The sequence below is a fragment of the Phoca vitulina genome, unplaced genomic scaffold, assembly GCF_004348235.1.
Source record: "Phoca vitulina isolate PV1807 unplaced genomic scaffold, GSC_HSeal_1.0 scaffold7, whole genome shotgun sequence".
In the NCBI taxonomy this organism is placed as follows: Eukaryota; Metazoa; Chordata; class Mammalia; order Carnivora; family Phocidae; genus Phoca; species Phoca vitulina.
In genome coordinates, this window is record NW_022589710.1 from 35,469,564 (window position 1) to 35,483,004 (window position 13,441).

The 13,441-nt window shown below is 38.0% G+C and overlaps 1 protein-coding gene across 3 annotated transcripts in view; it reads right to left on the bottom strand.

Annotated features, from left to right (window-relative positions):
- Positions 1 to 1,048: 1,048 nt before the first annotated feature.
- PPP2R5E (protein phosphatase 2 regulatory subunit B'epsilon) overlaps positions 1,049 to 13,441 on the bottom strand; it is a 144,403-nt gene continuing 132,010 nt past the window's right edge. For 2 of the 3 annotated variants that reach the window (XM_032405269.1, XM_032405270.1), the window contains exons 12-14: positions 11,365 to 11,492; positions 8,823 to 8,924; positions 1,049 to 4,468 (exon numbers count right to left, since the gene is read on the bottom strand). In XM_032405269.1, the coding sequence (XP_032261160.1) occupies positions 4,369 to 4,468; positions 8,823 to 8,924; positions 11,365 to 11,492 (330 nt within the window). In that variant the 3' untranslated portion in view covers positions 1,049 to 4,368. The remainder of the gene's footprint in view (positions 4,469 to 8,822; positions 8,925 to 11,364; positions 11,493 to 13,441) is intronic. The other variant, XM_032405271.1, reaches the window with a different exon arrangement.

Sequence of the window (13,441 nt, forward strand, 5' to 3'; positions counted from 1 at the left end):
TGAACCAGTCCATAATTTTCATATGCAACTTTTCATATCAAAAAAATGTATCATTTTTACCTCTACCCACAAACAGATGCTGTTTTAAACACACACACACACACGCACGCACACGTACACACACACACACACAATTAAATTTAAAACCAGTATGAACCACAACATTTCTAACAGGGAAAATAAACTTTTGCTGCCCTCTCCTGCTAAAACAATGAAATACTAAAATACAAAAAGATTTATGAAGCTAAAGTGAAATTCTCAAACCAAAAGCAATGGATATGTCATTCTCATTATACCTCGATCAAAAATCAGACAACAACCAGAAAATGTATTGGTAATATTTATATTTGAAAGTTCCCCATTGATACATGAGGTCTGGATTACAACTTATTTACAGTAAGTGATTTCAAAAAAAAAAGCCAAGTCAGGGAAGGGAAGGAAGGAGAGGGTAGGGTGGGAGGGAGGGGAGAAGAAGGGAGGGGAAAAAAAGAGGGTGGGAAGGAGGCAGGGAAGAAAAGGAAACCTATATTCATAGACATCATCAAATGGGATGTTTATTTCCAAGAGCTACTACTGCTGCTGTCGTGCACAAGAAGCAGCACAAATTAACATTCCACTAGATCAAAATTTGCTCAACTTTCTCTCAAGATGCACAATCCTTTTAGATTTTCAAAATTAAATACCGAGAAATATAAAACGCATTGCCAATATGCCTACTACAAAAATCCTTTGTGGGTCATTCCTTAACTTCACTCAGAGAAGCAGCTGAGCCAGAATATAAAAATAAAAATATCGATGTGCAAATAAAACACCACTGATCATGTCTGGTGCCACCTTTTGCTACAGGTGACAAAACTTTGTGATAAGATTGGTTATAGCATCAAAAGAAGAGAATCTCTTCATTTCCTGGGCCAGCTCAGTGCACCTAATTAAAGGGGAAGAACAAAACAAGAGGAAAAAAAACAACAACAACACAAAAAACTCTTAACACTTAAAAATGCCAGTAACATCCATACATCTTCCCTTTCCCACCCCACCCCGATCCCCACAAAAAAATAAAAAAGCTTTTAAAGCTCTAAATATACTTTTTTTTTTTCTTTCCATAGTGTGATTGAGCCTAGGGCTATACATTTAAGTATAGCAGGTGCAATTACAAGCAATTCCTGGCTCTGCACCCTGGACTGCCCCACGCATAGAAGGAGGTACAAAATAAATTAAACCCTTCCATTTAGGCAAGCAAGCCCAAGATGAAGGAGCAATAACCCTGCTTGTGAGTATCCAGCGGCATCGAGGGTATTATTTATTTCTTACTTTTTTTATTTTTTATTTTATTTTATAAAAAACAGATGTCAGGGAGAGCAAAATATAATAAAATTTAAAGAACAAAAACTAGACACTGATGGGAAACAACTGGGGACACTTGCACAATGAGAAAAGGAATGCATGCTTGATTCAAAGTATGAGATGGGTCAATTCACTCACATGGTTGTTCTGGGCCCACAACCCAGGCCCCAGCATCATTCTAAACCACAGGGTTTGGTTTGGTTTGGTTTTGTTCTTCCAAAGACACTCTTTATCCTACCCCTGAAACCAATATGGTAGGGATGAGGTTGGAGTGATCATCACTCACTAACTACAATATTTGCTATTTAAAAAATATATTTATATATAGTTCTGGAAATTAGGAAGCGAACAAAATATAACACGAAGATGCATTTGTCACAATGAACTCAAGTTGCGGCAACAGCAGAAATGGGGGAGAGGACAGAGAGAGAGAGAGAGAGAGAGAGAGGGCTGCTGTAAATGCAGCAAGTACAGCCTTAACTATGTCACATAGTGCAACAGTCAGATTACCTCAGTTACTCTGCGTCACCGGACACAACATGACAGATGTCACATTGTCACTTTCGGTTAAAAAAGAAAAGACAGTTTCTTCTCAGAAGTTGCCCTATACATTTTAGACATATATTTGCAATTGCTTCTGTAAATATGTCTAAAGTTTGGCTTTGTTCTTCTCAGTTTGGAATGATCAACATACAGAATTAACATCAAGGGTATCTGTGCAGTCCTCACCGTAACTCGGAGCGCAGGGAAAGGTGCAAAACAGGGTCCTCGTCTTTCTCATTTCAAATGACTGCATTTCATTTTAATGGGCAGAGATCGTTCATAAACCTGCGATTTTAATGTCTTCTATCTAAAAAGATGAATTGATGGCAAACATAAGTTTATACTGTCAAAAACAAATGTAGTGCAGAGTCAAAGCTAACAGGCTCAAAGCAAAAGGGCTAAAGGAGATGATTTGTTACAAATTTATTTTTTGTCTTTAGTGTTTGAACTTGCACCTTTGCTCCAGCACTTTTAAAATAAGTGGTTTCATTTCGGCAGCCTCCGCTGGCTTTACATTGAATCCCCATTAATGTTCTTGAAAAAAAAAAATCTCTTCATTCCATTAAACCATGTTGTGTTGGGTGTTGCATATGACTCTTTTACTGCTGTTTCTTTTTCAGAATTAACATAGCCAAGTTTTGTTTCTGTTTTACAAAGTTACTGAGATGACAATATCCAACTGTGACCTGATAATCCTGAAACACTTAGTAGGGGAGAAAGGTCAGCGGCTTTTTTTTTCCTTTTTCTTGGAAACAATAAAACTGCATATTCTACTTTATATTTAAGTGGAAGGAAGAGAATATACAAGTCCATATTGATACTATATTTCTATTAAAAGCAACGACAGTTCATATGTTCATGTTTGCTACTATCACAATTCAGTACATGAACACAGAATCAGCTCTATGCCACGAATATTGCTGGAGGGGATGGTTTAGGATTATCAACTCACTGCTGCCACGTCCATAACAAGCAAAAGCATCCTGAAAATAAGTTCCAAAACACATATCTTGCAGTACATAATAATGCAACCGCATCAAGTAAGTACATACTGGACACAAATTTCATCGGCATTTTATCTCCCTAAGATGTAAGATTCCTCTTTTAAATACAAAGCAGAGAGCCAATAAGGTATATCTATAATACAGCCCTAAATTTTGTTTTGTTTTTCATTTTTTTCTTAAACAATTTGGTCACAATGCACCTTTGATATAAAAGCATTTTTAAACTTTATTATTAATACTCAGGACATTAGGGATTTCCAGATTCTTTTCAGTAGCATTTGTAGAACCACTTTTGGTAACAAATACAGTAGTTAGGAATATGCATCCAATTCAGAATGCATAGTAATGTTTATCCTGAATCCTTTCCGGCTAAAAACAGGGCTGGCGCTGTGATGAGATATAGAACGAGAATCTACAAAAAACACTGTAATATGTTTGTTTTTTCCCAGAGGTTACATCCTCTTTTGCTGGAATACTTTATAAATACATATTAAAAAGTAAGGCAACAACTCCAAACAGTCCAAGCTGTTTGCTCAACTCTCTTCCCAATTAGATTCGCAATCCTGGCGATCAATTTCATGGTTGTACTGGTTAGTGTTTGTCTTTCTTATTACAAAATGGTCCAAAAGGATGTTTTCTGACATTTCTCGAACATCTCTGGTATGTGTGTTCAATGATGTATGCAACTAATACTGGTCAGCTACTGAAGCCTCTCACGTCCCAGTGCCTGTTTTCAAAGGATTCAAGACATTGATTTGGATTCGCCATAAACTGATGCGGGAATCCAAAATTCCCTTCCCTACTATGTTTATCACCGCTTCTCTTTTACTCCTAATTTTAAAACTAAAGGAGTACCAGGGCTACCTGGTTACTGGAAAGATGTTCGCTCCAGTCAGCAAAACTTTTATCAGGGGCCTGTACAATTCCTGGCCCCATTCCACATGGACATTCAACTCATGAAGATGTGCAAAAGGAAAAGATGTTAAGTTACAGTCAAGTTATCCAGAGGAGGATGTTATACAAACTTATAAGGAAATGACAGTCTTTTTTTTTTCTTCCGTTACTATAAATACATTTAACAGCTTAGCAGAAAGACAAGCTAAATTTAAGATTGTTCACATTTGAAAATTGTTTCATACTCTCTGCTAAGGATAAATAAGGAACTCCTGATAACAGAATTTTAACACGGCAATTTCATCAACAGATCTTTGAAGACTGCTTTTTGCTTTTTAAAGAGGGTTAGAACAATGATTATGTTTGCAAAGTTCTGAGAAGTCCATCTACTGTCCAAACTTTGGACTGAAGTCCTTATTTTTTTTTTCCTTTACTTAGAGACAGGTATATACAGTGCTGTTGTAATAATGAAACAGATGTGAAATCTACTGCAAAGTTGCACAATACAGAAAACTGCTGCTCCATCTTCTACTACATAAATGTGTGACCCCACAGGTTAGTGACGCTGCTGTAATTATTTCTGTTAAGTTGGAATTATGCCGTCACGTCTAAGCCCCCTCTTTAATTCCAGATCCTCCAGTTTTTTCCACAGTTCTTCACGCTCTTTTTCTTTCTTTTTCTCACTGCGGGTAGAAAACGGAATATAAGGTAAACAACTAGGAAAGTCTGAAAAGACTATCTAACAATAACTGCTCCTTTGACATACTTCTCCCCCATGCAGGTTTTACAAGTAGTCTTTGGAAAGTTTGGCATTAAGCTTGTGGGTGTTTTCTCTTTTCAGTTCTTCTCTTGTTTTTTTTTTCCCCCCTTGATATATACATGCACGGAAAAGTAGCATTAATGTACTGAGCAAGAGATGACAAGCCTATTTTAATATTTCACATTAATATTCCTTTATACTTAGCTTAATAATGAAAGTTAACTTCAAAACAAAAATGGGGGTCATTTCCATGTATCGATTATCCTAAAGACCCAAAGATACATTAAGTGATTTTTACGTGGGCACTAGTTAAAATTTAATTTTCCCTTTGCCTCCAAATAGTTTCTCAAAAGGAAATGCTAGAGATTATACTAATGCAGACAAAGTAGTAGGTCAAGAAAATGTACTTCCCCTTTAGTATTATCTATTTCCCCTACACTAAGTATATTAAACTCTTTAGCAGAATCTTGTTCTTACTAGTATTAATAACCCACAAAATCTAAGTTATTAACTTATTTTATACCTATATATACAACCAAATTAAATGTTCTTTTTTTGTGATTTCAGTTTTAATGATCTGGAAAGAACTTTGTTGACATGATTATGAATCAAATTTTTAATGTTCCAAGCCTTCAAAATTCGGCTCAGTATCAGGCTGACCAGTAATTTCAGATTTTCAGATTTCGCTGTTTGGTAAATTTGACTATAAAACTGGATGTCCAAAATGGGGTCAACAAATTTTATTTGTCAAGGACATTTTAGATCACCATATTTTTATAAGGATGTTAATTTTAACATCAACCAGGTATAGAAAGTATAAAATAGAGGAATATATGACTATACTGTAAATTAAGTCAATTCCCATTTATTAAAAATAATCCACTGCTGCCCCTAGCTTTCTCATACTGGGATGACCCAGTAAACAACAGACTCAGATAATATTTGTGAATCCATAAATTCAGGTAATTCCTGAAAATGGGGGTTCTGCCATCTCAGGCATGGGGAATATGGTCTTTATGCTACTTCACCCAGCAAGGATTTAACTTCAGTTACAATACAATGTTTACTCAGGGAAATGCACATAGGTTAAGTGAAACTTGTATTTAATTCCAATGCCTCATATTTTTTAATATCACCAATTTTTTAAAAAAATTATTTGATATCTATACCAACACAAATTAATTCATCCCCCCTCCCGAAAAATATCTCTAGAAATACCTAATTTTATATTCTCATTCCACTAGTCTTGAGAAAATATTTAATTATGCAATATATTAATTAATATTATCATGTCATAATTAATATTTTGGCAATTTAGGCCTTGTATACTGGAACTAGTTTCAGCTATCTCGAATACAATCGGCACAATATGAATTTTAAAGGGCATAACAATTTTTGAAATGGTTATCTACTGGGTAATTTTGACCCTGAAAAATTGTATTTACAGAGCAATAGGGACAAAATTAGATGATCCTCCAGTCATTATGAATTCCAGATTCTTAACTGTAAGCTGTTTGGTAAATTAATCATTTTTGGTTTCTCAGTAAAGTATAGGAATAATATTAGGTCTAAATAAACGTTATCATAGAACACTGGTAACCTTTTCATTTGGACGGAGAAGAAGGTGGTAAGCAAGGGCTTAGAAACTTTCTTCAACTAAAACACAGGTTAAACACATGTTAGGTTCATACTGCCCCAATCTGAAGTTTAAATTAAGGGCTGACATCATTAAAACACTCCTCATCTTGGTACTGAAGCATTTCGTTCACATCTCTGATCAATAGTTTTATGGCATTCAATACAATTTATTGAATTGTGGGGCTTTTCTTCCAGATGAACTTTATGCTGAGTTATTATACATCTTTTATACTGACAACTTTATCTTCAAAAATTCTAAATATTTCTGAAATAGTTACTATTGTCCCATTCTTTGCTCCTTTTCTCTCTCCCTGTAGGTGGGAATTTTAAAGCTTTAACCACACTGTCATGGCTGTCATGCTAGGGATAGGGATACTGTCAATTCTCTTCCAATTTCAATTTCCCATAGCACGAATGTTGGTATATGTATCTAACAGTGCTAGCTATTTATTCCACTCACCATTTCCAGATTTGTATAAAAATTTGATCTGCACTGAAACACTTCAATTTGGTGCCATCCAGAAGTGAACTCCTCCAGGTAGCTCTTCTCTAACAGCACCAAATATATCTCTCTTTTCTCTTTTCCTAGTCCCACATCCAGGGAGAAGCCAATGTTTCCATCTATTCAGCACAATCTTCCATTACTCATTTGACAAAATACTACCCTTACTTTAAAAAAATCCTTCTCTCATTAAGAAAGTCCGCTCACAATAAGTCACTCTAATACACCAGATCTTTGGAATCAACTTTGCTGTGTCTATTCTTGGACCCCTTGGTCAATAGGTATCTTTTCCAAGAATTTGGTCTATTTAGCTTAAATGATAAATGATCAGAAAACAGTTTTACTACCTAAATTCAATAAATATTAATTAATTTAATTCAATTTGACTATTTTAGAAATAAGGTCTTCATTTCTCTTAATGGGATTCTACAGATTTTTATTTAATCCTTATTCACGTAGGATAATAATCATGGGTTTTCAGTTGCTATAAAAAGAAAGGACAACACACTCTGTAATGGTACGCCACAGTATGAGAATGTGCCCTTTATTTCCTCTACTTAAATAACATTTTTAAAGACTTGAAGTTTAACACAAGGAGGGTTACAAATGTAATGATTTACAACAACTGTAAATACTTAAATTAAAAGTTCTTTAAATTATAAGTATGGCACAACATATCCCATAACTGATATTTACTCCAATATTATATAAAATATCCCAGCCTCTTCTGTCTATAGTTGCCATATTCCATAATTAAATTGCTCTTCAATATAACCACATCCTGGTAATTTCTATAAAAAATTACTGTGATAGTCCTTTACCCCACCACCAAATCTTTCCCCTCATTGCTCTTTTTATCAGTAAAATTCAAGTAACACATGCAAAATCAGGCAAAGCAAAGAAGCAAGAGAACCACAGATAGCTTTGTTCAGGAGGTTCAGCAAGGTCTTGGGTATGAACACTCGTCGTACACATCCCCGGGATCTTCTAAAATGCATGGTTTTATAATACTGAAAGCTGACATTTGCTTCTGGATCCAAGCCAAACCAGAAGCCCAACTACTAACAAGCTCTCTAGACTTTCCTTAAGTTCACCAAGTATCTCAATCCCATGGTCTGAATATTTGTGTCCCGTCCCGCCCCAAATTCTTACGTTGAGATCCTCACCCTCATGGGTGATGGGCTCAGTAGCTGCACCTTTGGGAGATGATTAGGTCATAAGGCTGGGGCCCTCAAGAATGGCATTAGTGACCTTAAGAGATCCTACAGAGATTCCCTGTCCTTTTCTATCGTGTGAGGACACGGTGAGAAGGTGACGGCTAGGAATCAGAAATAGGTTCCTTATCCAACCATGCTGGCGCCACGACCTTAGCTTTCCTGCCTCCAGAACTCAAGAGATATAAATTTCTGTTGGTTATAAGCTACCCATAGCTTGGTGGTATTTTGTTTTTAGCAGCCCAAATGGACCAAGACAACATCTTTTGGAAAGTTGGACATGTTGAACGAGAAATAACAAAGTTCAAAAATCATGTAAATGAAATCAAGAAAGACTTTACTAAGCCATAAGCGTTTATGTAAAAAGAGCTCAACTGGTTTTAACTACTTTTTGGTCTCAAACATTTTAAGATTTGTATAATACCAGACTTTTCACGTCCATGTTCTTTTCACTGTCCTTTAAATCCCAATGAACTTGTGTTCTAGAACAGTTAAGTAAGTTCGGGGCCAAAGAGCTCAACAAAAATGGTGCCTCATCTCTCCTGCTGCTGGAGTGAAGTACACAAGATCTGCCCAATTCCAGTTCAAATAAGTTCAGAATGGGAGTGAACCCAGATGGCCAACTACCCAACAGTCCCCTTCAAGGGGTCTGAAATATGAGTTACATGCCAGGCCCTTAACCCTGAGGCAAAAGAGAAACATTATTGAAGGGAAGGAGGAAAGCAGCCTTTCTTAAAATGATACTTTGTTACCTGGTGGCATGCTATTAAAGACACAGCTAACGAGCATGCAAAAATGAACATATAAATAAATAAAACTGTGCTGCTTATGATTTCGGGTGCAATTAGGCAACTGCAGTAAAGAGCAAGGAAAGAACTCAACAGTTTTTATGCACAGCTGACAAAAAAGCTTTAAAAAGTTACCGCTGACGATCTGACTTGTATGTGGCTGTCAGCTCATCAAACATGGTGCTGTTCATTTCCATAAACGCCTTCAACACGTTGTACACCAGCGCCACGATAGCCCTGGGAAGCGCAGAGACAAGAGAACGTGTTGGTTAGTCTTACGTGATGGGAGCCGCGTGGAGAGAGCGAGAGCACAACCTGTGTCTGGATGAGTTCTTTGTATTGCTGAATCTCCAGCCCTTCTTAGTTAAAACTAGAAAGGACCTACAGTTCATTTCCACATCAAGAGAGTTCCATTCTTTACTCTTCTGGGCAAGATATCTTTCTGAGGGGTTGGAGGATTAGAAAAAGAAAAATCTAATTTTGCCCTTCTAATTATTGGTAACCAGCATAGACTTGCTGTGGACACTCGTTAACTTCATTTAATAAAAAGACAAGTATAGGGGCGCCTGGGTGGCTCAGATGGTTAAGCATCTGACTTCAGCTCAGGTCATGATCCCAGGGTCCTGGGGGCCCCACATGGGGCTCCTGGCTCAGCGAGGAGCCTGCTTCTCCCTCTCCCTGCTCATGCTTTTTCTCTCTCTCTGTATCTCTGTGTCTCAAATGAATAAATAAAATCTTTAAAAAAAAAAAAAAAGACAAGTATAAAAATAAAGCCACTTCACCCTAAAAAGGAGCACCTGTGCTAGGACTAACCTTAGAGACTTGAATTTGCACAGAATGTTATATTTATTTATTTATTGGGGGGGGGGGGAGAGAGGTGGGGGGGGGTAAAGGGAGAGAATCTTAAGCAGGCTCTACGCCCAGCACGAAAACTGACGCAGGGCTCGATCTCACAACTCTGAGATCATGACCTGAGCCAAAGTCAAGAGTTGGATGCTTACCTGACTAAGCCACCCAGGCGCCCCCAGAATTTTATTTTTAAAGTGATAATATACATAATTCATCAAAATCAAAAGCTGTTCTCATGGAAACAAATAATATGTATATTATTTATATTCAAAGATATGATACCACACCCCTGTAAGTTGGGTAGTTTAATATGAGTTAAGTTTCTAGTTGTGATTTGTTTCAGTCCATTCACTCCTGCTAAGTCTCCTTGCTGACCCAACACATACTCTGGTGACTGGCAAGCTAGTGACGGCTGCTATTAGCTGTGGAACAGCTAAATGGCCAAAATGGCAGCACATCTTTATCAAGAGGAAGAATAAGCTCTTGACAATATGAGGACTATGCCCATGACAGGCTTGGTATCTTCAGACTAGACTCTAAATAGCATTGCCCTTAGCAAAAATGTACGTTACCACTGTTTTGCAACAGATCTGCTACCAATACTGCTGAAGAAGGCCTTGGTAAGTTAGGCCACAGGTTAAACAAACCATGGGTTTAATGTTTCCAAAACATAAGTGTACTTGCTGTGTTGCTTCTGCCCTGTGCCCATTAAAAGGAAAACTTTAGCTCTCTTCTGCTGAGGTGAATGACCTTCTCATGTACAATGGGCAGGGATGGAGAAGGGCCACATACAGCACATTGAGCCGTGACAGACACTCGCCAGAACCACTCTCTAGGTCCTCAAGAGACTACTGGCATGATGAGACTTCACTATTTACCAGTTCTTTATTTTTACAAGTTTTAGTAACAAAATTTGGCAATTTGAAAAATGAGAAATGTGGTATTTTACAGTTGTATGCAAACTTCAAAACACATACTATGAATATACTTAATTACATCTACTAATATCTAATACCACACTAAATTTTCTTTCTATTCCACAGAGAAACATGTTAAAGCCATTCAAATGCAGACTGCTTTAACTTTCATAGGACTAGATGTTAAACATCTCCTTTCAAGATTTTAAACTTGTTTTTTCCTAGAGAACATGAACAATGACTGAGTTGGTTTTTAAGAAATGGATCATGCTAAAAGGCAAATCAATTCACACACTTTCCACTTTATGACTCCTTAGTGTTTCCTTATCTTCCACTGGTGAAGGTTCATGTGGGCTGTACTCTCCTTTTAAACCCCATCTTCCAGCATCCTCCCCAAAAGACCAGGTACTTTAGCCCTCCCAAAATCACAGGTTTCAGAATCTGACAGGTGATTTTTACATTTTGGGGCCTTTTAATGTGAAGAAGAGACCCACACTACCAAAGGGCCTCCCCCATCCCAACCACCTGCTGAATTCCTGTAGACTCAGTTTGAGCATCACCACCTCATCAATATCCGCAAACCCCTCCTCTCGCTCCCGAGCATCCCCAAAATAGTTCTGCTACATTCACAGACAAATCAGGAACCCCTCAAGTAAGAGATATTTTAATATAACAGCATTTTAAAAAACACTGTTTTGTAAAATATCTGTTTATTTGTGAGTCTCCGTAATCCGGTCAGTAAATTTCTAAAAGACAGGCATTGTCATGTACCTGTCTTCACCAACAGGCACAGCATCAGACACATAGCAAGCATTCAAGACATTTTATTAAGCAAAAGAGAAGGAGGGAGGGAGAGAGGGAAGGGGAAGGGAGGGAGAGAAGAGGGGAGAGGGGAGAAACTGAAAACCTACGGATTCCAATGTTCTTTTGAAATCCTATAAAGACTGGAAAACATGATGGGAAGGATGACATTAGAGTTTTCTTCTATCAAACTCATGATGTATTCATTATTCCAATAATACAGTGCCCTTTCTGCCACCTTTGGAAAAAAAGAAAAATAAAATATTAAGAGAGAGAAAAAGATAAAACAAATTAAAATCTCTCCAAACAAAAATACTTTAAGACTATTTTTATATCATTCAATCAAATGTGAAATTAAATATTAATCACACTTTACATTTTCATGGATTTAAATTTCAGAAAGTTCCAAAGTGGTTCATCAATTTGGGGAAGGAAAAAAGTTTTCCTGCCTATTTCTTTATGTTTTCCTTTAATGCTGCACATTTCATCAGATTCCACATTTTCCCCACCCAGCCCCAAACTCCAAACACCTTTCTCTCCTTCTAGATGCACACTGCTGTCCCTGTGTCTTTAACCCTCTTCTGGTTCACTTCTTTCATCCCAAACACTTCAACCTAACCGGAGGGCCCAGCACACAGCTGGTATTCGGGCAATAGCTGCTGAGAAAAGCCCAGCTGCTCATCTCTGCAGAACACTCCCATTGGCTGAGCACGTCCTCTGGCCAGCCACTGGGCCTACTGCAGAGAGAATGTGCCGTCCTTACCGCCATCCGGGACTAGGTACCATTGGGTTCACTGGACAGATGAAGACACTGAGGCTCAGAGAGACTAGTACCCTCACAAGGTCACATTGCTAGTAAATGGTGAAAGCTGGGACTCAAGTCTAGTGACCAGACTCTTTCCAAAGTTTATTTCCGGTCCCTCCCTTGTTGAACTGGGTAAGCTGGGAGGCAGTCACTCAGTTTCTGGACTTAGAGACACCGACTGGCTTGCTATCTCTGATCCCTTTTTCTCTGACCACCGCGCTATCCAACTGACTCTATGAATTCAAAGGAAGGCCTCAAAAAAATAACCTAAACAATCTAAAAAGTAATCAAACTAAAAATCTCAAAAAAGCTAAAATATCTAAAAAGGGTAGTGTTTAGAAGGGAAAAAGAAAAAAGAGTGGCTTCTTTCATTCATCCAGATTAAGAAATTACATTCTAATTTAATAAATTAAATTTAAATTAAACTTAAATTTAATAATTTAATTTAAGGACATGGTACAAGATGTACCCACCAACAGACTCTGAGAAATTAAGCCTTTCCATTATTCAACTTATTACATTATTCAACTTGCTTCAAAAAAAAAAAAATCCTGGGACTCATGAGGCACTAGACCCTGAGAGTACAAAGCAAACAATCATTATTGAATGTTTACTCTATTCAGGCACTGTGCTAAGTGTTTCACATATATATTACCTCATGTAATCCTCATAACCAACACACAGCATCCGTACCATTATTTCCATTTTGCAAATGAGGAAAATGAGGCCAGAGTAGGTAAGCCATTGCCTCGAGGCCACATGATTAGAAAGCGGCAGACTCCAAAGTCACTGCTTTTAACTTCTCTACTCTGTTATCCCTTTGGAGCTTGTGTGCCCGTGGGGAAAGGGACATCTATGAGCCTATCCGAGGTAAACCGTGACAGATGGAGAAACAAAGCACCGGAGGAAAGAGCGGCATGGACGATCTGGATGACCTGGGGGAGAGGAGGAGCTGCGGGAAGGTAACACAGGAGGGCAGCACCGAAGCTGGCTTTGAAGGATGAAGCAAAGGAGGAAAAGGCACCCGGGCGGAGGGAATGACAGGAAAGGGGGACAGAGGTGCCCCCATGGGCCGGAAACCATGCAGCACGTGATACGGCCGAGGCAGGTAGAGCCCAAGGGAAAAGAGGGACAAGCGGAGGAACGAGGGTGACGTTGTTCTGAAACTTACAACGGAAAGGAGGAAGTTTTAAAGAGACCCCAGGAGGATGCTGGTAAAGGAGAAATCTAGGATTTTCCTACATCCAATTAGGAGTCTAATGTTTACTTGCTACTTAACGCCAACAAGTATTTTAATCAATGTATCTGTTGCTATGCAAAATCACAGAGAGTAAATCAGTATCCAGCAAAGCCCCTTAAAGAGGAAAGGCGCTGCTTATGCA